Below are 23,487 nucleotides of genomic sequence, written 5' to 3'. Positions count from 1 at the left end.
TTGGGTTATGATTTAGCTTAACTAAGTACAGTTAGAGGAGGAAAACATTTAAAACCTCCTTAGCGATTCTCTCTTTGGAGAAGGGCCACACTCATGTGATTTTTTTCCTTGGTTTTGATGAGTTTAAAGTGAGGTAATCCAAAGAAAAGCCATAAACCCTGCAGAGTTAGATGCTGGTACCCAGAGAAACTGACTTGGTAGCAGCAAATGAGGCTCGTGCTACCCACTCAGAGGAGGGATTAACGGAGTCCTTCTGATCTCCAGAGAAGGATTGAAGAGCCAGGGTCCTGATATCAGCCCTAGAGTGCATTCGCGATTGCCTTTTGCAAAGGGAACTTCAAACAGCTTTGTTTCTGAGACTGGCTAGGTAGGAGGGAGGCCTTGGGAACCTGGACACCCCCTTACCTGGCTGCCAGGCAGAGTCAGAAGATGCTTGGGGATGCTTTTTCTCATCAGACTGCCACCAGCTCCCCTGAGTGACCTTGTTCATAAAGTCATGCCACATGCATTATCTCACGGGAGGCTCACAGTGATGCTGGGTGACCAGCAGCTACCCACCTTCCCATCTTAGAGGTGATGTACCTGAGGCTGAATGAGGTCAGGTAATTGAGCCAAGTTCCCCCAAGAAACCAATACGCAGAGGAGCTAGGATGGGAGCCCTTGGCTTCTGTGTTCCCTGCATTCCTGCAGAGAGCCAGGCCTGCAGGGCGCAGATGGCCCCAGGGCACAGGGCTGCAGGGCACAGATGGCTGAGGGCTTTTCCAGCTCTAAAATGCAGAATCTAGAAGCAGATCCCTGGCTCTGAACCTGCCCTTCTAAGTGCCTTGGGTGAAATTGTCTGGAAGTAAATCATGATTGCCAAGAGGTTAGTGGAGAGGGTGACACCTCCCTGTTAGAGCAAGACCTCCCTCTTTGAGTTGCAAGTTGAGGTCCAGTCTCCTTGGGCTTCATCCACAGGTCACTGTGGCTTCCACATCTCGCCCATGTTCTTCAAGCTCTCAGAGCCCTGCCTCAGTCCCAGGATCCCCACCTGCTGGAGTACACTGGCTGGCAGTCTGAGCTGGGATTCTCTTCTCTGCCTGATCTGGGGCCCAGAAAGTGGTCACCAAAGGGGCTGACTTGCAATTCCCAAACAAAGCAACCCTGCAGCTGAGCCAGTGCCCTGTGTAGGAAAACTGTGCCCGGGGCCTCTTCCCGCTCTGATATCCATTCCTTCCTTTGCCTCTTTGGTCTGGGATGGCTTATGTTTAAAATGGGAGGGACGGAATGCAAATGCCATCAGCCTACCGCAATCACAGTGCTCCTGGGAGGAGCACTTGCCATCAGTTTCATCTTCTAGAGCACAGACTTGGTCCAAAGACAGTAAGATCCATGATCTGAGGGTCCCAATGCCTGCTTCCTCCCCCAAGAAAGAAAAACAGCCCCCAAGAAACCTTGGGCAGACAGAACATGCGTAGGTTTCATTTCCAAGTAACAAACATGAGTAGAGTTGTCTGAGCTTTTCCAAGCCCTGTGCACTCACATCTGGCCCCGCTCGGCCCCAGTCCCTCTCCCCAGCAGATCCCCTGGGCTCCTTCTGGACCAGCTGAGGGGTGGGGAGGAGGAAGGAGACAGCTGCCCTTCACACACATTCTGGCTAACAAGCCGCGCCTTCCAGCCCCATCCCAGGAGCTGACCAGAAGAGGAGGAAGGTGGAAATGGCAGTGGGGCCTCACACCTCCACTCCCCAGGGGCAGCGCCTTGTCTGGCTCTGTGTGGCCTCTGGGAAGCAGAGGCTATTGCCTTTGGCAGAGGGAGGGTTATTGCAGGCAAAAGAGACATTGGCCTCCTGCTTCACAGCCCCGCAAGGAGTGAAGCCAGAGGGAGGGGTGCCGCACACAGTGCTCGTGAAATGAGGGAGGGTCCCTTGCAGCTTAGCAGTGCTGGAGCTGCCCGGGGCCCCACCTAGAGGCCCTGCCTGGGTGGAGGCATTGGGTGGAGGGCCGGAATTGGGAGCCCAGTGAACTGGACACCACTGCAGCACAGGGAAGCCAGAGTGGGTGGTGTCTGGGGCAGGGAGGAGAGATCCTGGCAGAGCCGAAGACCACCCCGTTCCATCCCTCCCATAGGCTGGAGGAGAGGCCCACAGATACTGGGAGCCCCAAGGCTGTGCGTGTGCACATGCCTGTGTGTGCCTTTTATGGGGGATGTACAGAAGGGCTAACAGCAGAGGCGTCCAGCCCTCCTGGGTCATTAGAAGGACATGTATACAGTGACTGGTCAGTTCTGGTCTCTTCTCAGCCCAAATGTCAGAGGTCTGTGGAGCCCAAGCTCAGGTCATGAAAATAGGGGGTTCAGCTGGGTGCAGTGGCTCACACCTGTAATCTCAGCACTTTGGGAGGCTGAGGCCAGTGGAGCGCTTGACTCCAGGAGTTCCAGACCAGCCTGGCCAACATGGTGAAACCCCATCTTTGCAAAAAATTAGCTGGACGTGGTGGCTTGTGCCTGTAATCCCAGCTACTCAGGAGGCTGAGTTGGGAGGATCACTTGAGCCCGGGAGGTGGAGGTTGCAGTGAGCCAAGACTGCACCACTGCCATCCAGCCTGGGCAACAGAGTGAGACCCTGTCTCAAAAAAAAAAAAAAAAGAAAAGAAAAGAAAAAAAAAAGAAACAGAAAAAAAAGAATAAAGAAAATACGGAATTCATGTTTTGCTCTGCTGCAGAGCAACCCCGCCAGCCTCCTTCCCTGATTATGTCTATTTATGAAAGTTGCCACGCCTCCTTGCCCACCCTCCCTCTGAAGAGAAACTGATTGACTGATCTCTCAATCAACAGGCATTGTCCCCCCACTGCCACCTGCCAGCCCTGCATCCTCTCCTCCCAGCCTCCTCTGGGTCGAAGGGTTGAGTTTGCTCCATACTGGGCCTGGCACCCATCCTCATGGGGCTTTTATCTTCTAAAGGATTTATTATTTAAACAAACAAAAAAAAGCTGTTCTTTGGTTAAATGTCCAGATAGTTAAAGAGAATCAGAAGCAAAGGTCAAGATAAACTCATGGCTGGAACCTTGATGAAAGTAGAGAATAATTTGTAAAGTCACTGAGCATTTATGTGACAAAAACAATATCAAGTAATTGATGTATATACTTTGTAATTTGGCTTAAAAAACAGATTCTTCTCATTACATAAGGAATGTAAATGCATCACAGAAAACCCAGAAAATCTGAAAGCAAAAAGGAATATTAAATCCCCACAATCCCTTCCAGCCAGAGTCCTGTAATACATTTCTCACCTGGAGCCATCATAGCATCTTACATCCACACGCACCTTACGCGTGCATCTCTTACAAAATGGGATCGTGTTGTACACATCGTTGCGTCAACAGGCTGTTTCCTTTCAAAGAGCATAGGATTCTCCTAAGTCAATGTGTATGCTCCTGGACCATCATGGCGTAGACCCAGAGACCCAGTGAGTCAGCCTCTGGGGGCCATGCAGACAGAAGCCCTCCCCTGGCCTAAAGCTGTCCAGATGCTTAGTGCCTGGGTGTCCTTTCAGAGGCTCCCTGCTCCTTGGGCCCCACCACAGTAGATGAATCCCTGCTGTGGTCCTACTGAGCCAAGCTCCTCCCAACATGCCAGCCCCGTTTGATTTGGAAGCTGCTCAGCTTTGTTTGCAAGTGGTCTCTGTACCCCCTCTGAATGCCCCTTCGTGTCTAGTTTCCTTCCTTCATTTCCAACACCCAACAGAAGCTCAAGGCTCTCTGGCATGCCCCGGGCTTCTGAGGGCTCAGAGCCTGCTCCCAGGTTACCTTTTGAGTCAGCAGGGTTCCCTCCTCCTGGCCCCACCCAGTGTAACCCAAGTGGCCCCAGCTCAGGATTCCAGCCCCACTGAGAGTTGTTGAAAGGAATGGACACATCCCACCATCAGAAAGGCCCAAGGGCCTTGGTCTTCTGAAGCCCTGAGGAAGCTGGGGGTGGGGGCATCATGGCCCCAAGGACCTGGAGGATGGCACCTGGGTCCTGGTGATGAGCAGAGGGTCCCGGTGTTCAGGCTCAGGGTCAGGGGTGGGCACCTTGCTCTATCCATTTTCTTCTGTTTCCACCTACAGTTGATTCTCTATCTCTCTCCCGGCCTTCGTCCTCCCTCTCCTCCCCTCTTGCCTTCTCTGCAGCTGTTGCAGGGCGTGATGGAGAACAAAGCTATGTACCTACACACCGTCAGCGACTGTGATACCAGCTCCATCTGTGAGGATTCCTTTGATGGCAGGAGCCTGTCCAAGCTGAACCTGTGTGAGGATGGTGAGTGCAGTTGGCTCAGACTTGGGGCACAAGATCTGGCCTGGGGGTGGGGAAGGAGCCCTACCCCCACCCAACCTTGGCATTGCCTTTAAGTGCTTGTGACCTCCTCATGTAATAGTGCATATATTGAACTTTATGCTTTAAAAGGTCTTCTCCATGGGTTTTCTCATTCATTCACTTCAACAAACCTGTCAGCAAGATGAGTACTCATTTTACAGATGGACACATTTCACAGTCCATCAGTCTTATGGTGGTCCAGCACGGAGCCTCCTGACTCCGAGGGCCATGCTTCTGCTCCTGAGAGAGTGAGACTGGGGTCAGGCAAGGGCCTCTGAGCCAGTCAGTGCAGACCCTCTCAGGTGAGGAGAGGGGCCTCCCACCCACTTCCTGAAGCACTCATGAGGGGCAAAGAGCTCTCCAAGGTGCTCATCCTGCCCCTGGGTGCAAGGCCCTGGTCTTGCCACAGAAAGGGGTTCCCAGGCCAGTGACCCAGAAGGCCTTGCATTTCAGGGGCTGCTTATTTGCTAAAACCCTGGAGGTCCAAGTGATGCAGCTTCCTTTGGAGGAGCCCAGAGCGCTTTTCCACCAGCTTGGCTCCTGTGCACCCAGTAGATGACTGATAAATTCTTGCTGCATGCAGCACATGTCAGAGAGGAGAGCATGGCCCCCACGTCAAAGAGAAATAGAATGAAGCTTACTGAAGAGCCTTGCAAAGACTTCCGGCCAAGGAGAGACAGGCCTTTTCCTCTCTTGTTTTGCTCCACTCTGCCAACTGCCTCTTGAAATTACTCAAGAGCAATGACTCCACTCTTCTCTTCCTCCGACCCTGCATTCCTCCCACCAGGCGCTGAGTGTGGGGAAAGAACCGTGGTGGCTTAGAGAGGCAGGGAGTGGGGAGAGTCTCCGCAGGCAGAGGACACAAGGAGATTTGGGCTTCTGACCAATGAACCTGCTCACCCAACCCTAGGATTGTCCACCATGGTGGCTCTTCCTCTGGATTCCAATCGACAAACATATTTTGAGGATCCACGACGTGTCAGGCCAGGATGAGCAGCCAGGGATTCTCCAAAGACAAATTAAAAAAGTCTCTGTCCTCAAAGGGCTTATGATCCCAGTAGAAGAGGCTGGCATGGGAACAACTGCATATAATATACAGTAGGCCAAAATGTGTGTGAATAATAAAGTCAGGCGAGCAGAGGGCTTTCTGGAAAAGGGCTGGAAGACTGAATGAGATTGTCTAAGAGAAGAGGTAGGAAAGGCATTCCTATTTGTGTGACACCAAGCTGGGTCAGGTTTCTGTAAGGCTCACACCAGTCAGGCGGAGGAGAAGGCCTGGGTTTCTGGTCCCATGCAGAGCTCCCATCAGTCCATCCGCAAAGGGGAAGGTGGCGTCCATATCCACTGGCACATCAGCAAAGGGGCTTGGTTTGGCAAGAAAGACTAGGTACAGCACAGTGGGGTGATTGGAGAGGACTATCAGGGCCAGCCTGGGGGGCCTCAGGGGTGGGAGGGGTCAGATGTCCCTGGGGCCACCATACCCTCTTCCTAGTACCTCATCTTACTCTCCCTTTTTCTGAACCCCAGACTGTTTTTTTAAAAAGCTCATTTGGACCAGAACGACTGGAAATTAACGGCAACCCTAGCCACTGCGCCTTCTGGGCCCCTCCTCTGTGGGGAGCTCTGTCAGAGGGCACTTTGGGAGCCATGCTAGCCATGTCCTGTCCCAGGGTTCCCTGATGCTAGGGCCCAGGTGCAGGGCAGACAGCAGAGGTTGAGAGGTGTGGAGTCCAGGCTGATTCGCACCTCCTGGGCCTCTGTGGGCCTCAGTGTACTCATCTCAGGCTGACTCGTGCCTCCTGGGCATGTGACCCTCTGTGGGCCTCAGTGTACTCATCTGCCAAATGGGGATGCAGGGGGGTCTCTCTGAGGTCCTATCTGGTTCTAGAATTCTGTATGTAAAATTGGACCTGGCCATTGAATTAGGAGTGTGGCCCTTTGCAACCCCAAGTTAGAATATGATACTATGCTGGGCAAAGCATGGCTGTGGCTCCCACTTCAGCAGGAGTGAAAACTCGGGTGCTGACAATGTGCCCAAGAGGTCCTGTGCCTCTCCCCTCTGTGCTGCCCCAACCTTGGCAGGGAATCTCTGACTTGCTCACCTGGGGCTTTTGCCCTTAGAAGGGTGCTCCCCTGGCATCCCCCAGCGTGCATTACTGCCCCCTCCCACTTGGTCCATGCTCTCACCTCACCCAGGACTTAGCTCAGCTCCCACCTTCTGCGAGGCCTGAGTTTCCGTCCCCCTTTCCCTGACTCTTTTTTCCTTTCTTCCGTGGTCTGACTTCCTCATGACACTGTAGTCTCCTTATTTACATGTATCATTTATTATCCATTCCCCAAGGCAAGAATATAGGCTGGACCACAACAGGCATCTCTGTTTTGCTTATTGATGTCTGCTGAGCCCAGCATACAGTAAGTGCTCACTAGGCATTTTTTGAATGAATGGATGAATGGGTGGATGGATGAATGAAGGGAATAGATGGATGGATGAATGAATGGATAGATGGATGAATGAATGGATGGATGGATGGGTGAATGGATGAATGAATGGATGGATGGATGAATGAGTAAATGAATGAATGGATGGATGGATGGATGGATGGATAGCTGGATGGATAGCTGGATGGATGAATAGATGGATAGATGAAAGGATGGATGAATGGATGGATGAATGGGTGAATGGATGGATGAATGAATGGATGGATGAATGAATGAATGAATGGATATATGAATGAATGAATAAATGGATGAATAATGAATGGATAGATGGATAGCTGGATGGATGGATGGATGGATGGATGCATGGATGGATGGATGAATGGATGGATGAATGAATGGATGGGTGAATGAATGGATGGATGGATGAATGAATGGATGGATGGATGAATGAATGGATAGATGAATGAATAAATAAATAGATGAATGAATGAATGGATGGATAAACAGAGGGGTCCTTGAAGTCTAAATGTGGCAAAGCATTCACCGTCTACACCTGATTGCCGAATTCTCTGGGTCCATCTTCATTCCTGGCTGCCAGGTTGGGGGCTGGAATATGGGGAACCCAGGCAGAGTAGAGTGTTGAGATGAAGCCAGTGACTTCAAAGCTTGTGGGCTTCCAATTTGATTTTTTCCCCTTTTCCTTTCATTTCAGAGAGGAAAATGATGAGCTTGACTTGGGGAAATTCAAGCCAGATTTGATCTGTTTTAGAAACCCTTTAGAAGGGTTTTGCTGCATCTTTGATCCTTATCTCTGCGGAGTGAAATGGGAGAGGAAGAGGAAAGGGTGGGGCCAGGCAGGGAGGGAGGAGGGGGAAGGTGGGAAGAGATGGGAAAGGAAGGGAGAGCCAGCACCCCGAATCCGGTCAGAGCCGCCCTTGAGCCTTTATTTAGTAAATGAAGATGGTGAAGTGTGAGGTCCAGGACAAGCTGCAAGTCCCTTACAGGTCTTCCTCCTTCAATGGAGGGTGAGAGGTGGGAAGAGGGGAGGAGAGATGGCACTTCTTGTTGGAGGCTGGCCATGGGGATAGTGGGATCAGGGGAGGCAAAGTCCCAAAAGCACAGCCCTGACATGAAGGTAAGATGCAGCCTTCCCTGGTGGTGGGACCTGCTGAGTCCCGGGTCCGGTCCCCGGCAGGCTCCCCAGTGTTCCTGCTGGGTGTGATGAGCTGCCCCACTCTCATGGCCCATGTGCTGCGGAGTGCAGGTCTCATCTTCACTGAGACCGGAGAGGTCAGGACTGTGTTTTGCTCCTCTTGGAATTCTTTCGGGACCTTGTAGGTGGCAGGTGTCCCAGAAGTCTTTGTGATTGTTGGTAAATGATGTGGTAAGTCCACTCAAGTCATCAGTGGTAGAGCTGGAATCGGACTCTGAGTCTCCTTACCTGAGATGCAGGCTCCTTTCCAGGATGGGGATTTCACGGAGTTGGACTGATGGTGCCAAGGAGTGACTCCCCTCACCTCTGGATTTGGAACCAATTGGGAAATAGACAAAGAGGCATGTGGGAATCCAAGTGCAGAATCTGCCTTAAGCCTGGAAAAGCTCTGTTCACGACGTGGCTGCTGGCACCTCCAACAGACACTCGCCCAGCCAGCAAGCGAGAGTGCCCCTGTCCAGGCACCAGCCTTCATCTGGTTCACCCACACACGCCCTCCTGCCCATCCACCTGAGAAACAGGGACAAGAAATGCCAGGTTACAGACAGCTCACCCGTTGGACAAGGTAGCACTTCCTGCAGGCAGAAGTGCTGAGGAGTCCCTCTTTTATGGGCTTGGGCAGGTGGTCAGTCCAGAGATGAAAGGAGCTCCCTGCAGCCACCACCAGAGGTGAGAGCAGGAAAAGCAAGAGAGGAGGTGAGGGGACACCCTCGGGGTATGGGCTGAGCGGGGGCTCGATGCCCAGGGAGCTTCCTCAGCACAGAGGAAGGGACCCTCCCCTAGCAGAGCAGCTCCTGCAGGCACCGTTCCACTTCTGCACAGGACCTGCTGTTTTTTTCTCTTTCCTTCTAACCCCTCATTTCTCTTCACCCTCCCTGCCTTTATCCCTTCCCTTTCTTCACTTGCCAGGTGAGATGGGAAGAGGAGGGACTGTTGGGTGCCTTGGTTCTCTGTCCCCTCCCTGAGCAGCCACCTTGCCCAGCTCCTCCAGCTCGTCCTGTCCCTGCATCCTTCAAGGCCCCGCAGGTACCCCTTGCTCTCTGATGCCTTTAGGGCCTCCCTTCTCTGCATGCCTGGGCGGGGCCACCTCTGGAATCTGCCTCCTCCCTTGCGTCTTGGCCATTGCTGTCCTCCTCGGGGCCCACTGTTGATGGAAGGCCCCATCCTCCTCACCTCGTGGATCCTGGGCAATAGCCGAGCATCCTCCTGTGGGGCTGGAACTGCTTGGAAGGGCGAAGCCCAAATAGGACCTGGAAGGTTCCTGAGCCAAGCTGCCTCTGGGGGCCTCTGACGGGTGCTCACTCACACCACCCTCTGAACAGAACCTCAGGCACCGGTGATCTGGCCTCCCTCCTCCCCCCCCCCCCCCCCCGCCTTCCTTTCTCCCGCCTTGGTTTCCCCGATATGCAGCCGGGGCCTCTCCAGTCTGGCGCCAGGAGGTGGAGGAGGAGGCCGATCTGGGAGTGGGTGGGGACTGGCTGGGCCTGGTTCCTCCACAGCACTTTCCGAGGGCCAGAGAGAGGTGTTAGTGTCAGAAAAATACTGCAGTCCCATTCGCCCCCACGGCCCCAGCCCCCTCCACTTGTGGCGTCATCCATGGCCGCAAATGGGACCTGGGGGTAATGAGTTACACATGCTCCTGGCGGCTGCCGACGCCTGCAGCCGGGCTGCTCGCTGCCTCCAGGCCCGGCCTCCCCATTCCTGTGTTCCTTCCCCATAAAATGAAATTATCCTCCTCATCTACCTTCTTATCCGTCAGATCTCCCCGGTTCCCTTGGCGCAGCTGAGGGCTGCTGGGCTGCTGCCCAAAGATGGGAATGGATTTCCTGGGAGGGGCTGGCTGGGGCCTCTGGAAGAGTCACCGCCCTTTACAGGTTGCCGCATCAGGCTCTGGTGCAGGAGAGGGGACTATTAACCCAGTTCAGAGCTACAGCCCATGCCGAGCAGAGAGCATGGCTCTGTTAGACAGGTCTGTGGTCCCTGGGGGAGCCAGTGGCCAGGCGTGCTCCAGGTCTTTCTTGCCCAATGGGCTGTCCCTCTATAAGATGGGAGTGGCTTGGTGACACGTGTTGCAGTGTGTCAGGGCTGGATGTGAAACCATAGTGCACACACGAGTTGCGTTGTCCTTGCATGCGTGAACTCAGACCCAGTGCAGGGGGTTCTGTTTGTCCCGCCATCCCCACGTGCCGTACACTGTTCTTTACTCTAACTCACTGGGGAGCCCCGGCAGGAAGTGGGTGAGGGGAGACAGGGAAGCTGGAGCACTTACTCCTCCGGCTTCTGCCCTGTGGAGTCACCCAGGGCTGCTCCTGTCCCTCCACCAAAGACCACAGCTCCTTGAAAGCTGCCCTGTCCACCTGGGCTTTTCCCCTTCCAGGTTCTGGCAACTGCTCCCATCCCTGACCCTTTGGGCCCAAGGGTGGTTACAGCCCGCAAATGCTGCTCTGTCCTTGTGGGTGTCACACCCTGGCCACACCTTTGAGACATTCCTTTTATGAAACCCTGTGATGTGTCCTAATCTGAGGGAGCCTTCTGTTTCTGCCAGGGCCCTGACCCGCTAATCTTGAGTGTCCTTGTCTGCAAAGTGAGAATAATGTTACTAACCCCACAGGCATTGTGGGAGGATTACATGATATAACCCGGGTAAAGCGCCTTGCACACAGTAGCCCCTCGATCCACACTTATTTCCCTCCCTGGTCTTTGGGAGTCCCCTGCAAAGCTTGCAGAGGTGGGGAAGAAGGAGAGGGAGAGATGAGGAGGTGGAAGGAGCTGCTGCCACCCAGGGCCTCCCAGGAAACACCTATGCCCCTTCTCAGGGACCCTGGCCTGGAGAGTGTTTTCGGGCTCATCCTGGCCTTCTGCTGAAGAAAGCAACATTCTGGTTACTAGTGGGATTCTCAGGAGGCCTAGATACTCCAGGAAATTGAGCAAGTTCCTTTAGTCCTGTTTCTCGAATATTAGAAATACTGGGCCCTGAGGGCTCCTGGTTCTATGGCGTATGTGTGTCTGTCCCTTCGTCATCCTGATTGGAGGCACTTTGCTCCCAGGGGCCCCCTGAAGTTTGCTACCAGAAGAGCCAAGGGATGTGTTTCCTTGTCTCAGGGTAGAGGCTGCTGTTTCCAGGAGGCGTTGGGAAGAGGAGGGAGGGGGTACAGAGGCACCGGGGGCTCCTTCCCATGCAGATGGGCATGGCCTGGAGCATCCCCTCTCTGTCTTCAGCCAAAGCCCCAGCCCTAGGCCATGCCATCTCCTGCGTGGCATTACTCTAGGGATGGGGGCAGTGAGGAGGGTCTGAGGGGGATGCCACTGGCATGTCCCACTAGCCTGGTACAGTCTGGAGTGGATGGGCTTGAAGGAGGCCTGCAGTGAGGACAGAGCCCTGGGTGGGCAGGTGGGCTTCTGGTAATCCCTGGAGTACAGGGGGTGATGAGTGGCTAGGGCAGTTATTCCTTATGGCATCCCCCAGTTCTCCTCACCACAGACCTTGCTGTCATAGCTCCTGGCCTCTGCTTCCTTGCTTGGTCATTCATTCATTTCTTCATCTTCATCTTCCAGCAAAATATATTCAGGGATCCAGCAGGTGCTGTGTGCAGCAAGGGGCACAAAGAGGTGTGAAACAGGGCTCCATGACTTCTGCAATTTACCATCGCTCTAGCTGGTCTGTCCTCCCCTCTCTCCTCCCTCCCACTGCAGACCAGCACAAGGCTGGCTCAAGTGCAAGGTTACCTAAATGTGACTCAGTGGGCCGGAAATTCAGGGTGTGGGCACGTCATTGGTGCAGACCCGCACACAGCCTCACTCGGCTCTGACACCTGAGTCTAAAGTGCTGAAGTCTCACCTTCTCTGTTGTGGGGATGGCTTTGTGTGGTGCTTAAAAAGACAGGTTCTGGGGCCAGGCATGGTGACTCACACCTGTAATTCTGGCACTTTGGGAGGCCGAGGCGGGTGGATTGCCTGAACTCAGGAGTTCGAGACCAGCCTGGGCAACATGGTGGAACCCCGTCTCTACTAAAATACAAAAAAAATTAGCCAGGCGTGGTGTGGCGGTGTGCGCCTGTAATCCCAGCTACTTGGGAGACTGAGGCAGGAGAATTGCTTGAACCCGGGAGGCAGAGGTTGCAGTGAGCCAAGATCACGCCACTGCACTCCAGCCTGGGCAACGGAGTACAACTCCATCTCAAAAAAAAAAAAAGGCAGGCAGGCTCTGCAGTTGAACAGGCTGGGCTCAGACCCCATCTCTGCTGAGTGCTGGCTGGGAAAACTTGAACAAGCTCTTATCCTCATCTTCCCCTCCTCTAAGAAATGGGAAACCCGTAGCGCCTGGCTCATACGCTTTTGAAAGGGTTACGTGAGTTATTCCACATTGAGTCCTTCCAAATGGATACATAGAGCACACCCCAAAAATGTGAGGTCCTAGGGTGAGTACCCTTGCGTCCCTTCAGTGTGTCTGCTTCTGCTCCTGGGCCTGCCCACGGGGCTCTGAGCAGTGCTTCTGTTTTTTCTGTCAAATAGGAAACCTAGAGTGAAGAAGAGGAGCGAGTGGGAAGTCACATCTGGGAGAGGCAGAGAGAGACGATGGGATGAGGGAAAGGTGGGAGCCCAGGGATAGCCAGTGCCCCTGGGTCTTTAGGCTCTGAGTTTAAATCAGCCCCATTGGCATAGGGGCGTGGTTTTCTTTTTCCACCTGTGCTCGACTGTGTGGGTGGAATTAGACCTGACCAGGGTTAGAGTTTCCCTGTGCAAGTGTGAGGAAGCAAGACAAGAGTGAGGAGTGGGAGTGTGTTACCTGATAACGTGGATCCTGGAGTGGAGTAGGATAAGACAGCCAGCAAGGATAGGAGGGTGTGAGAGGGTGGAAAGGCAGTGGGATGCATGGTCTGTGGGAGGCTGGGGCACCCCAGAGTCAGAGACCTGAGGGACTGCACTAAGAAGATGAGGGCGGGCACCGTGGCTCAAGTCTGTAATCCCAGTGCTTTGAGAGGCCGAGATGGGAGGATTGCTTGAGGCCAGGAGTTCAAGACCAGCCTGAGCAACACAGAGAGACCTCCAACCTACAAAAAATTTTAAAAATTAGCCAGATGTGGTGGTGCACGCCTGTGGCCCTAGCTACTCGGGAGGCTGAGGCCAGAGAATCTCTTGACCAGGCGGTCAAGGCTTCAGTGAGCTGTGATCACACCACTGCACTTCAGCCTGGGCGACAGAGTGAGAGCCTGTCTCAAAATAAATAAATAAATAAATAAATAAGATGAGCCATGGCACTTATAAAGTGGGACACTTGAACATGGGATTTAGATTTCAGTGATTGGTGAAAAGCCTTCCTAGAGCAGCAGAATCCACTAGAAATGAAAGGTGAGCCACACATGCAATTTTAAAGTTCTTAGCAGCCACCTTAAAAGGTGAAAAGACACAAGAATCTGGCCAGGTGTGGTGGCTCACACCTGTAATCCCAGCATTTTGGGAGGCCAAGGTGGACAGATTACCTGAGGTCAGGAGTTCGAAACCAACCTGGCCAACATGGTGAAACCTTTTCTCTCCTAAAAAAAAAAAAAAAAAAAAAAAAAAATTAGCCGGGTGTGGTGGTGGGCACCTGTAATCCCAGCTACTCAGGAGGCTGAGGCAGGATCATTGCTTGAACCTGGGAGGCAGAGGTTGCAGTGAGCCAAGATCGCGCCACTGCACTCCAGTCTGGGAGACAGAGCAAGACTCCGTCTCAAAAAAAAAAAAAAAAAAACCAAAAGACACAAGAAACTAACTGAAATACACTAGTGCACTTTAGTGAATCCAGTATATCCAATATATTATCATTTTGACATGTAATTGCTACAAAGTTTGTTGAGGTATTTATGTATTTTTCTCTCATGCTGAGTCTTCAAAATCCAGTGCGTTTTTCACAGTCGGAGCCCATCCCTGCTTGGGCCAGCCATGTTTCCTGTGCTCGAAGCGAATGGCCCAGGCCAGGGAGGCTGAAATTAGGTAAGGAGGCCAGAAGGAGTGATACCTGGGGATCAGGAGAGCCAGGGCAGTGATAGGGATCCCGGGAGGGGAGGAGCAGGTGGCTCTTAACCGGGAGGTGCAGTGTCAAGTCTTATGACAGTGAACACAAGTGCTGGGGGTTTTTAGGGAGGAAGGAGAGGGAAAGTTCTAGAAGGAATCAAAGAGAAACATCTACCGCCCTGGCATATGACGGGTGTATGAGGAGAATGGGAAAAGAAAAGTCCTCATGGGAAAGGTTAGGCAGGCAGGAAGCAGGTCTCATTTAGAACAAGAAAGTAGAAGAAACGCCTACAGCAGAGGCTGAGGGAATGAGAGGTTTCACGGCTGATCCGCTGGGAGTCCGGTGGCCGATGCAGGAAGGTTTCAGGAGTCAGGGAGGGAGATGGCATGAAAGGAGGATAAACACAGCTGTTTGGGATTAACAGTGGGTGATGGGGGGGCCTTGGGGGTCCTGGGTTTTCTGTGGGTGCAATGGACTGAATGTTTGTGTCCCCTCCAAATTCCTATGTTGAAATCCTAATGCCCAAAGCGATGGGATTAGGAGGTGGGGCCTCTGGGAGGCGATTAGGTCATGGGGGTGGAGCCCACGTGGGTGGGATAAGTGCCCTTATAAAAGGGACCCCAGCGGCTCCCTCACTCTCTTGCTGCCATGGGAGTATACCGTGAGGAGTGGGGCGGCTGTGTAGACACCTGATCTGCCGGTGCCTTGGTCTTGGACTTCCAGCCTCCAGAACTGTGAGCAGTACATTTGTGTTTATGAGCCACCCTGGCTGTGGTACTTTGCTGTGGCGGCCTGGACTAAGGCAGGGGGGCTGGCTAAGCCAGGACTGAGGGCTCAAGCGATCCTGCTGGGTGGCCTCAGGGCAGAAACTGCTGGTGAGGCTGTGAGGTTTTGTGGGGAGGAGTTTTTCGAGGAGCACCCAAAGTCCTAGGGCGCCTCATCCCCATCCTCTTTGCCCCGACCTGCTGAGCTCCCTCCTCTGGCATGGCCTGCTGTGTTTTTCGTGCGTAGGTAGCAGAGCTGGAGGCTTCAGGGACACGGATGACTCAGTCCCCTACAAGTGGCAGGGGAGGCTCTCAGCATTTCTGTCTCCCAAGCCAGACACCCTTCCCACTGAATGGTGGTAGGAATTGGGAGAGTGAGACAGGTGTATTCAACTCATTTGTTTCTGCCCAGAGAAGAAACCAGTTCATCAAACCAAAGTGGACCCAGGAGGTGGGCGGAAGGTTGCATTAGCATCGCAGAAAGAGGAGTGGTTTAAAAATGGAACTAGCTGAGACCTGGCTTCCAACTTGCAGACATCTTTAAGTGACTTATTGTCATTGACAAAGGGCCAGGAGGGGAACTGGGAATCTTCTGAACAAGGAGCTGGGAACACTCTGTAGGGGGAGGGTCTTTTGGCCTGAAATTAGGCAGAACCCTGAGCCTGCTGCTTGAGTCTCACTGCATTGATGCCGCATAGCTTCTAATCCGTGTACTGTGCATTTGCAGCGTGAATAATGGCACCTTCCACCAGCCCCAGGAACCTCTTGTTCTTCCTGGGGGGCTCTCAGGCTCTCTCCCGCATGGCTGCAGTGGTGTACCAGCTCACCTTGGCCACTCTGCCCTCCCCTCCCCCAGCTTCCTCTCTCCACCCCTCAGCCCCGGCTGCAGAAGAAGACGCATACCGGCATCCCTTCCCAAAAACAAGCACACACACCCTTGATTGTTCTCAATAATTTTTATGCAGAGTAACTTGGGACATGGATGGGGGTGGAGGAAAAATAGCACACATTGTGTGAAAGTGACAAGATGGAGAGATCTCTGAAAGTACTGAGAGAATCTGTCCCAGACCATTGTAAAATCTGCATGGAATTAGCCCTGGCTGTCTCTCCTTCCCCTGCTCTCCTGTACTTAGAAGTGGGTGTGAAAGGCTTGGGTGCATCTGGCCCTGTGGAAGACCAGGCTCCTACCCCGGGTGCCCTCGCTGAGCCGTCTGCCCTGAGGACTCAGGCCTGGGATGCAGCAGGGCAGAGGTCACTGGTGTTCACTCTACCCCAGTTGGTTGTTCTGGAGAGAGGAAAAAAAACCAAAATGTTTTTTTCTATTCACTCACTCATCACAGAATGCTTCACTTCAGGTTACCAAAATCGATGAGGATTTCTCTCCATCAACAGCCAATTCTGCAGTGGGTTCTCTAACGGATGCCAGCTGGGTGTCCTCTGGTTCAATTCAATCCTGATGCGATGCACCTGGTGGTAGCCTTGGATCCCACAGGTTGAGGGCCCAGTCCCACAAGACTGCTCCCAGCCCGCACCCACTTCCTTTGATTGACTGGCTATAAATCGGGGTTCCCAGGACTCCCACCCTGAATTTGATTAATTTGCTAGAGTGCTTCCTAGAACTCAGGGAAACACTTTACTCACAATTACAGGTTTATTGAAAAGGATATTACAAAGGATGTGTAGATGAATAACAAAGGGAAGAGGTGCACAGGGTGGGTCTGGGAGGAGGGGTGCAGACCTTCCATGCCTTCCCCAGCTGTTCTGCCCTCCAGGAACCTCTGCACATCCAGCTCTCCAAACCCAGTCCTTTTGAGTTTTTATGGAAGCTTCATTATGTAGGCATGATTGATTAAATCGCTGGCTATTGATGATCAACTCAACCTTCAGCCTCTCTCTTTTCCTGGAGGTTGGGGGTAAGGCTGAAAGTCCCAACTCTCTAATCCTGCCTTGGTCATTCCAGTGGCCAGCCTCCATCCTGAGGCGATCTAGGGGTCCCCAGATCCAGTCATCTCATGAATACACAAAAATCACTCTTATGACTCTGGAAATCCCAAGAGCTTTAGAAGATTTTTTTTTGCCAGGATTCAGGATGATGACCAGGATGATATAGACTTCACAACATCACAGTTGTTGAGGCCCCTTCCAGGCTCCAGGGAGACTTGTTTCCCTGGGTCCGCTGTGACTCCAGGCAGGACTCAGGTGGGTGGCTCTCGGTGGCAGTGCCCCTGCTTCATACTTTCCTTCCTTCCCCTATAGAATCCCCATGAAAGCCAGAGAGTGGTGGCAGCTTCAAAGACAGAGGTTATTTGTGGCTGCCTGTTACAGTGAACAATGTGGGTGATGAGTAACCATTGTGAAGTCAGACTTGGGTGGGTTTCACGAAGCTCCTTGGATGAGCTGAGCTCTGAGGTTCCTCCCAGCAATAAAACGCTATCTCTACCTGCTGTTTATGAGCTGTGGGACCAAAGACAACAAGAAGAAAGTAGCCGTTTGTTGCTGTTAAAACTCAAGGAGGTAACAATGGAATCATTGCCTTCTGTTTTTTTTTTTTATGTTCAGAGCCAGTTTCTTTGGAAATAAACACTCATTTTTATCAGATCCAATTTGTGAGTTTCTTTTAAAATGGGAGGGGGGAAATAAATTTGGATAACTCCAAAATGCTCTAAAATTATGACTAAGAAACTGAAATATTAGTTTTTCAAGGAAAGGACATTTTGATGAAGGGCACTGCTGGAATACTCGCTCATGGTCTCACAGTTAATGCATGACAGAGGCAGGCTTTGCGTTGACTTCCACAGAGCCCCAGACCCATGCTTTTCCCCCGAAGCACTGTGAGAGATGCTGCCTGCTTAATACAGGGAAAGAGGGCTGTAGAGGTTCAAGGTTCTCTCCACAATGTAGCCTGACACTGGAGTACCCTCTCCCTACTCATCCTCAGCTCAGGGTGCCAGGGTTGTGTTGTTTTTATATAAACTTTCCTGTTCTTTAATGTCCGTTGCCAAACATCTCCCTACCCCCAGGATACAGTATCTTAGCAAAAACTCTTTGGGGTATTCTTGCTCCTGGTTTTCGGAGGAAGTCTTCACAATGTTTACCTCTAGGAATAATACAATCTTTTGATACAACCCCATTTTCGACGTGTCCTATTGAAAAGAAATCAAGGAATTTTTTTCACCCCATAAGTCAAGCTCTTAATAATAGTAAGACTTTTCATTTGCTTTCCAAGAATGTGTCTTCACCTTCCCTTTTGATATGACAAATGCTTTGCTGCAGAGCTGTGGCCTCCGTGCCATGGATCTGTGATTTCACCACTGAATCAGAGAGTGAGTATCCAGGGGCAGGCTCAGGCCTTGGTATGACTAAGAAGCTCCACGTGTGATTTTGACTTTCAACCAGGAGTAAAGTATCTATTCTGTTCCAGTGATTAGCTTCTACAGTTTACCTGCGTGGGCCCAAAGAAGCAAGCAGAGGCCCTGGATATGCAAAGAAAGCCCAGCTTTTAATTAATTAATTTATTTATTTATTTGAGACAGAGTCTCACTCTGTCACCCAGGCTGGAGTGTAGTGGCGCGATCTCGGCTCACTGCAATCTCCGCCTCCCGGGTTCCAGCAGTTGTCCTGCCTCAGCCTCCTGAGTAGCTGGGATTACAGGCCTGCACCACCAAGCCTGGCTAATTTTTGTATTTTTAGTAGAGATGGGGTTTTGTCATGTTGGCCAGGCTGGTCTTGAACTCCTGACCTCAAGTGATCTGCCCACCTTGGCCTCCCAAAATGCTGTGATTACAAGCATGAGCCACTATACCCGGCCCCAGCTTTTATTTTTTCAGACCAAAAGTTTGCTCTAAAAATGTGTTTTTCCAGCCAATTAGAGTTTGTCAATTATTTGCATACGGCGAATGTAATAGACAGTCTTTACCACAAAAATAACTGTTCACATGTGTTTGCTTTGCTGTTCACTGGCTGACAGGGAGACACACCTTGCCTCAGAGAACCTTAGAGACTAGTGGGGTCGCCAGAGAGGTAAAGAGATAATGGTTGATAATGAGGATGGTGTGAAAGATGCATGCAAGGTTCTGACATGGTTCTTTCAGTGGTACTTAATTCTTAACATACTACCTTCTAGAACTTTTTTCTCTTTTTGGGAGTCAGGGTCTTGCTCTGCCACTCAGGCTGGAGTGCGGTGGTGACACACCTCACTACAGCCTTGAACTCCTAGGCTCAAGTGATCCTCCCGCCTCAGTCTCTTTAGTAGCTAGGATACAGGCACATACCACCATCCCTGGCTAACTAAAATTTTTTTGTAGAGATAGGGTCAGATTATGTTGCCCAGGCTGGTTTTAAATTCCTGAGCTCAAGCAATCCTCCCATCTCAGCCTCCTGAAGTGCTGGGATTAAGTCGTGAGCCACCGCCTGGCCTGAACCATGTTAAAACTTGAACATCTAAAATTTGGTTTTGCTTCTCTATAAATGAAATTCCTCGGTGTGTATCAACTTTCTTCTTGCAATATGTCACTGAACTGTGACTTAGTTACTTTCATTAAAGTCAGTGTTTCCCAGGATGTGGCCACATACAGCATAATGGTGTTCAAGATGCCTCTGATACACAGGCATAAATCTGTTAAGGTGTCTACTTTGTTTTTTGTTTTTTTGTTTTGTTTTGTTTTCTTTTCTTTTTTTTGAGACAGAGTCTCACTTTGTCGCCCAGACTGGAGTGCAATGGCAGGATTTTGGTTCACTGCAGCCTCTGCCTCCCAGGTTCCAACAATTCTCCTGCTTCGGCCTCCTGGGTAGCTGGGGTTACAGGTGCTTGCCACCATGCCCAGCTAATTTTTGTATTTTTAGTAGAGACAGGGTTTCACCATGTTGGCCAGGCTGGTCTTGAACTCCTGACCTCAGGTCATCCATCTGCCTCGGCCTCCCAAAGTGCTGGGATTACAGGGGTGAGCCACCGGGCCCAGCCAGGTATCTATTTTAATGTATAATAGGAAGATACTAATTTTCCACTTACGATGATAAAGTTTCCTTCCAAACAAATTTAAGTTTAAATGTATTTAAGTGGAGTGATGTTAAGAAAGTAATAGCCCAGGGACACTCCGCTATGGCAAGATTGTGCAGGCTGTATGCAGGGGAGGATGCCTACAGAGGAGAAACCATCTACCTGCTGCTCCCAGCAATCAAGCAGCCACGTGCTCCACACTGAGATGAACAACGTCTCCCAGCCTGGCATTCTGGGCTCTTCTGGCAAGTCACTGTTCATTTCTATTTATTTGCTCAGAGCCACTGGCCTTGCCCTCTCTAGACCTCTTGGCTTCCTGACCTTCCAGATGCCACCCTCACTTCTGGAGGCCACTGCAAAATGGAAGAATCTTTCCCATGAGTCTGTTTGAGCTTGGGAGAGTTTTTCTTCTTCCTGTTGTTGTCGTAGTGGTTGTTGACCATTTTCTCCAGCGCTCTGGTCTTGTGTGTGCTTGTGTCTGCAGACAACCTGTTAATCATGAACAGCTTTGTCTGGTACTTCCTGCAAATGGTTCACACAGAGAGGAAGACTGTTTGCTCCTTAAAGTCACTGTTTTCAAATTTATAAGTCCTGTACATTGGACTATGAAGTGAAGACAAAGAGAACAGAGTTCAGCCCATCTAGAAAGGGCTGTCCTTCACACCCTGGTGAATTGTGGCATCCTCCATGCAGACTCTGTGACTACCTCTGGCACCGAATGCATCGCCACCTGTGCAGGGAGCACTTTGCTTGTGTCACCGCTCCCTGCCGCACCGACCTCATTCTTCTCTGTATTGCAATTACCCTTTTATGCATCGTCTTCCCCTCCCAAGGCTGCATCTGAAAGGAAATGGCTGCATCTTAATCTCTCAACAAATATTTTGAGCATCTGCTATGTGCCAGGCAGTGGCCTGGGAGATGGGCAGTTGGAAGTGAATGACGCTAACAAAGTCTCTCCCTCCCACAGTGTGTCATCTTTGTATTCCCCAGCATCTATCATAAGTGTGTTAGTTATCTATTGCCACATAACAAATTACCCCAATACTGAGCAGCATAAAACAAATGTATTCCTCTTGCAGTTTCTGAGGAAGTCGTGGGTTTTTTTTTTAAAAGCCAAAATTTTGTTAATTTTTTCAGATAAATTTTGCACACGCATATGTCTATATAATCTGGGAGGACTCCAGGGACAACTTAGCAGAGTAGTCCTGGCTCAGGCTTTCTCAAGAGGTTGTGATGCAGGAGGAGCAAGCCCCAAAATTGGAGGGTTCTTGGCTTTGCCCAGGAAAGAATTCCAGGGTGAGCCGGTGGTGTTAGTAACTTTTATTGAAGTGGCAGTGCACGGCAGTAGCAGAGGTGCTGCTCCCTGCAGAGCAGGGCTACCCCATAGGCAGTGTGACCAGAACAGGAGCTCAGAGGCAGTTCTAGAGGCCTATTTATGCCCATTTTTAATTATATGCAAATTTTGGGCAGTTTATGCAGAAACTTCTAGAAAAAGGGTGGCAACTTCTGGGTTGTCAGGTTATTGCCATAGAAAGGGGTGGTAATGTCTGGGGGTTGCCATGGCAATGGTAAACAACATGGCACTTTGGTGGGTGGGTGTGTCTTATGAAAAGCTGCTCCTGCCTCGTCCCTTTTTTAGCTAGTCCTCAGGTTGGTCTGGTGTCTGAGCTCTGCCTCTGGAGTTGAATCTTGTCTCCTACCTCGGTTGCAGTAAAGATATTGGCCAGGCTGCCATCATCAGAAGCCTTGACCTGGCAGGAGGATCTCCTTAGAGGCTCACTCACCTACATGGCTGTCAGCCAAAGCCCTCAGTTCCTCACCACATAAGCTTCTCTGTGGGCGCTCATGACATGGCAGCTGGCTTCCCCTCAAACAAAGGTTCCAAGAGACAAAGGGTGAGCCAGAAGGATGCTGCATGTCTTTTGTCTCAGTTCAGAAGTGACACACCATTACTTCTGCCATATTCTATTGGTCACACAGACCAATCCTGGTACAACGTGGAAGGGGGTTGATTGCAGAAGGTGCTGGGATCGTGGGGGCTATTTTGAAGGCTGGCTACCAGAGTGGTGCTTTTCCACAGTGGATGTTCCATAAATGCCTGTTAAAGTTTTTACGCCTACAATCCTTAAGTCAAAAGCTCTACTTTTATTTTTAATAGACTTTGTTTTTTAATAGTAGTGTCAGATTTATAGCAAAGGCAAATGGAAAGTACAGAACATTCCCATATACCCCGCCTGCCACCCTTCCCTTGCACAGCCTCCCCCGCTGTCAATATCCCCACCAGAATCGTGCATTTGTTACTATCAGTGAACCTATGTTGACACATCGTTATCTCCCAGAGCCCATCATTTACATTAGGGTTCACTCTTGGTGTTGAACATTCTGTGGGTTTGGCCAAATGTCTAAGGGCATGCATCTACCATTACAGTATCATACAGAAGAGTTTCACTTCCCTGAAAATCCCCCGTGCTCCGCCTGTTCATCCCTCCTGCCCTCCCAATCCCTGGCAACCACGGATCTTTTTACTGACTCCATAGTTTTGTTTTTGCCAGAATATCACATAGTTAGAATCATACGGTATGTAGCTTTTTTAGATTGGCTTATTTTACCAAGTTAATTACTCATTTAACATTCCTCCATGTCTTGTCATGGCTTGATAGTGCATTTTTAAAAAATTATTTTTAACAAAAAAGTAGGCATATGTTTTGCCCTGGCTTTGCTGATAGGATCATTTTGGAGTGTTTGTAATCTTCTGCTAAGTTTAAATAATTTGAAAGGTTTACCCGGCTAACATGCTTCTGCCACTTGGAAAAAAAAAAGTCCATAAATGTGTTTTGGGCAGCCTTTGTGACTTGTCGTTGTCTTAAATTGTCTTCTTTCCCTTGCAATCATTCTCTAAGGGCCTTGCCAGATCATTCATGTTCTGCTTGTCTAACCATTTGTGGGAAACCTCTATTTGAAACCCTCATTATGTTCTATTTAAAATATACTTGGTTTAATGCACAAAGTAACCAAGTCTTGCTCAAAGAACTAAACTCTCTCAAAGGAAGGTCTGTGTTCTGCGTGTTGGTTGACTAAGGCACCTGTCACAAGTAGGTGCTTGCTATTAAATAGAAGCCTCAGGTAGAGGGCAAGGGAACTATTCTTTTTAATGGGGAAAAAATAGACATCATTGCACATTGACCCACTCCTACAGTGAACTAGCAACACATATGAAGATGACCAAGGCAAACTTGAAGTTAACTGTGTTCACGGCTGTGTGATTTTCCTCCTCCTATTCTGTCATGAGGCTAAGGAGACAGCAGGGCTCAGAGCAGGAGAGCTGAAACTACCACCATGAGAATGAAACCAGTATTTGTATAGTATTATTCAATGCTATACCTGCCACTCTGACTCTTGAGAGGAACAGAGTTTTCTCTGGTAAGTTGCAACCAGACAGCTAGTGGCTCTCACCAGAAGGAAAAAAATAAAAGAAATGCTACCAGGAGCCTACATATTTAGGAGCAAAACCCTTTGTAGAGCCTAGTGTATGGTAAAGGATGGAAAATCCCAGAAAAGGTTTAGGGTGAGTTAGAAAGATGTGCTCTATTTTGTCTTAGCGGAAAATCAGCTCAACTCTTCAAAACTTGCTAATGTAAGGATGAGTGAGAATAGTCATTGACAACTTGCTTGACACTGCACCCAATGTCTTATGGAAATATTATGTAATAGCTCTGTTTAGCTGGTTTAACAGCAGTATTTGTAATA

General features: G+C 50.6%; 1 protein-coding gene across 1 annotated transcript in view; it reads left to right on the top strand.

Annotated features, from left to right (window-relative positions):
- SCARA5 (scavenger receptor class A member 5) overlaps nt 1-23,487 on the top strand; it is a 122,860-nt gene that overhangs the window by 868 nt on the left and 98,505 nt on the right. The window contains exon 2 of the mRNA XM_004046832.5: nt 4,150-4,276. Coding sequence (XP_004046880.3) covers nt 4,165-4,276 — 112 coding nt within the window. The 5' untranslated portion in view covers nt 4,150-4,164. The remainder of the gene's footprint in view (nt 1-4,149; nt 4,277-23,487) is intronic.

This window comes from Gorilla gorilla, chromosome 7 (genome assembly GCF_029281585.2).
Source record: "Gorilla gorilla gorilla isolate KB3781 chromosome 7, NHGRI_mGorGor1-v2.1_pri, whole genome shotgun sequence".
Taxonomy (NCBI): domain Eukaryota; kingdom Metazoa; phylum Chordata; class Mammalia; order Primates; family Hominidae; genus Gorilla; species Gorilla gorilla.
The sequence above is the reverse complement of the archived record's forward strand: the minus strand, read 5'-3'. Positions and strand labels throughout refer to the sequence as shown.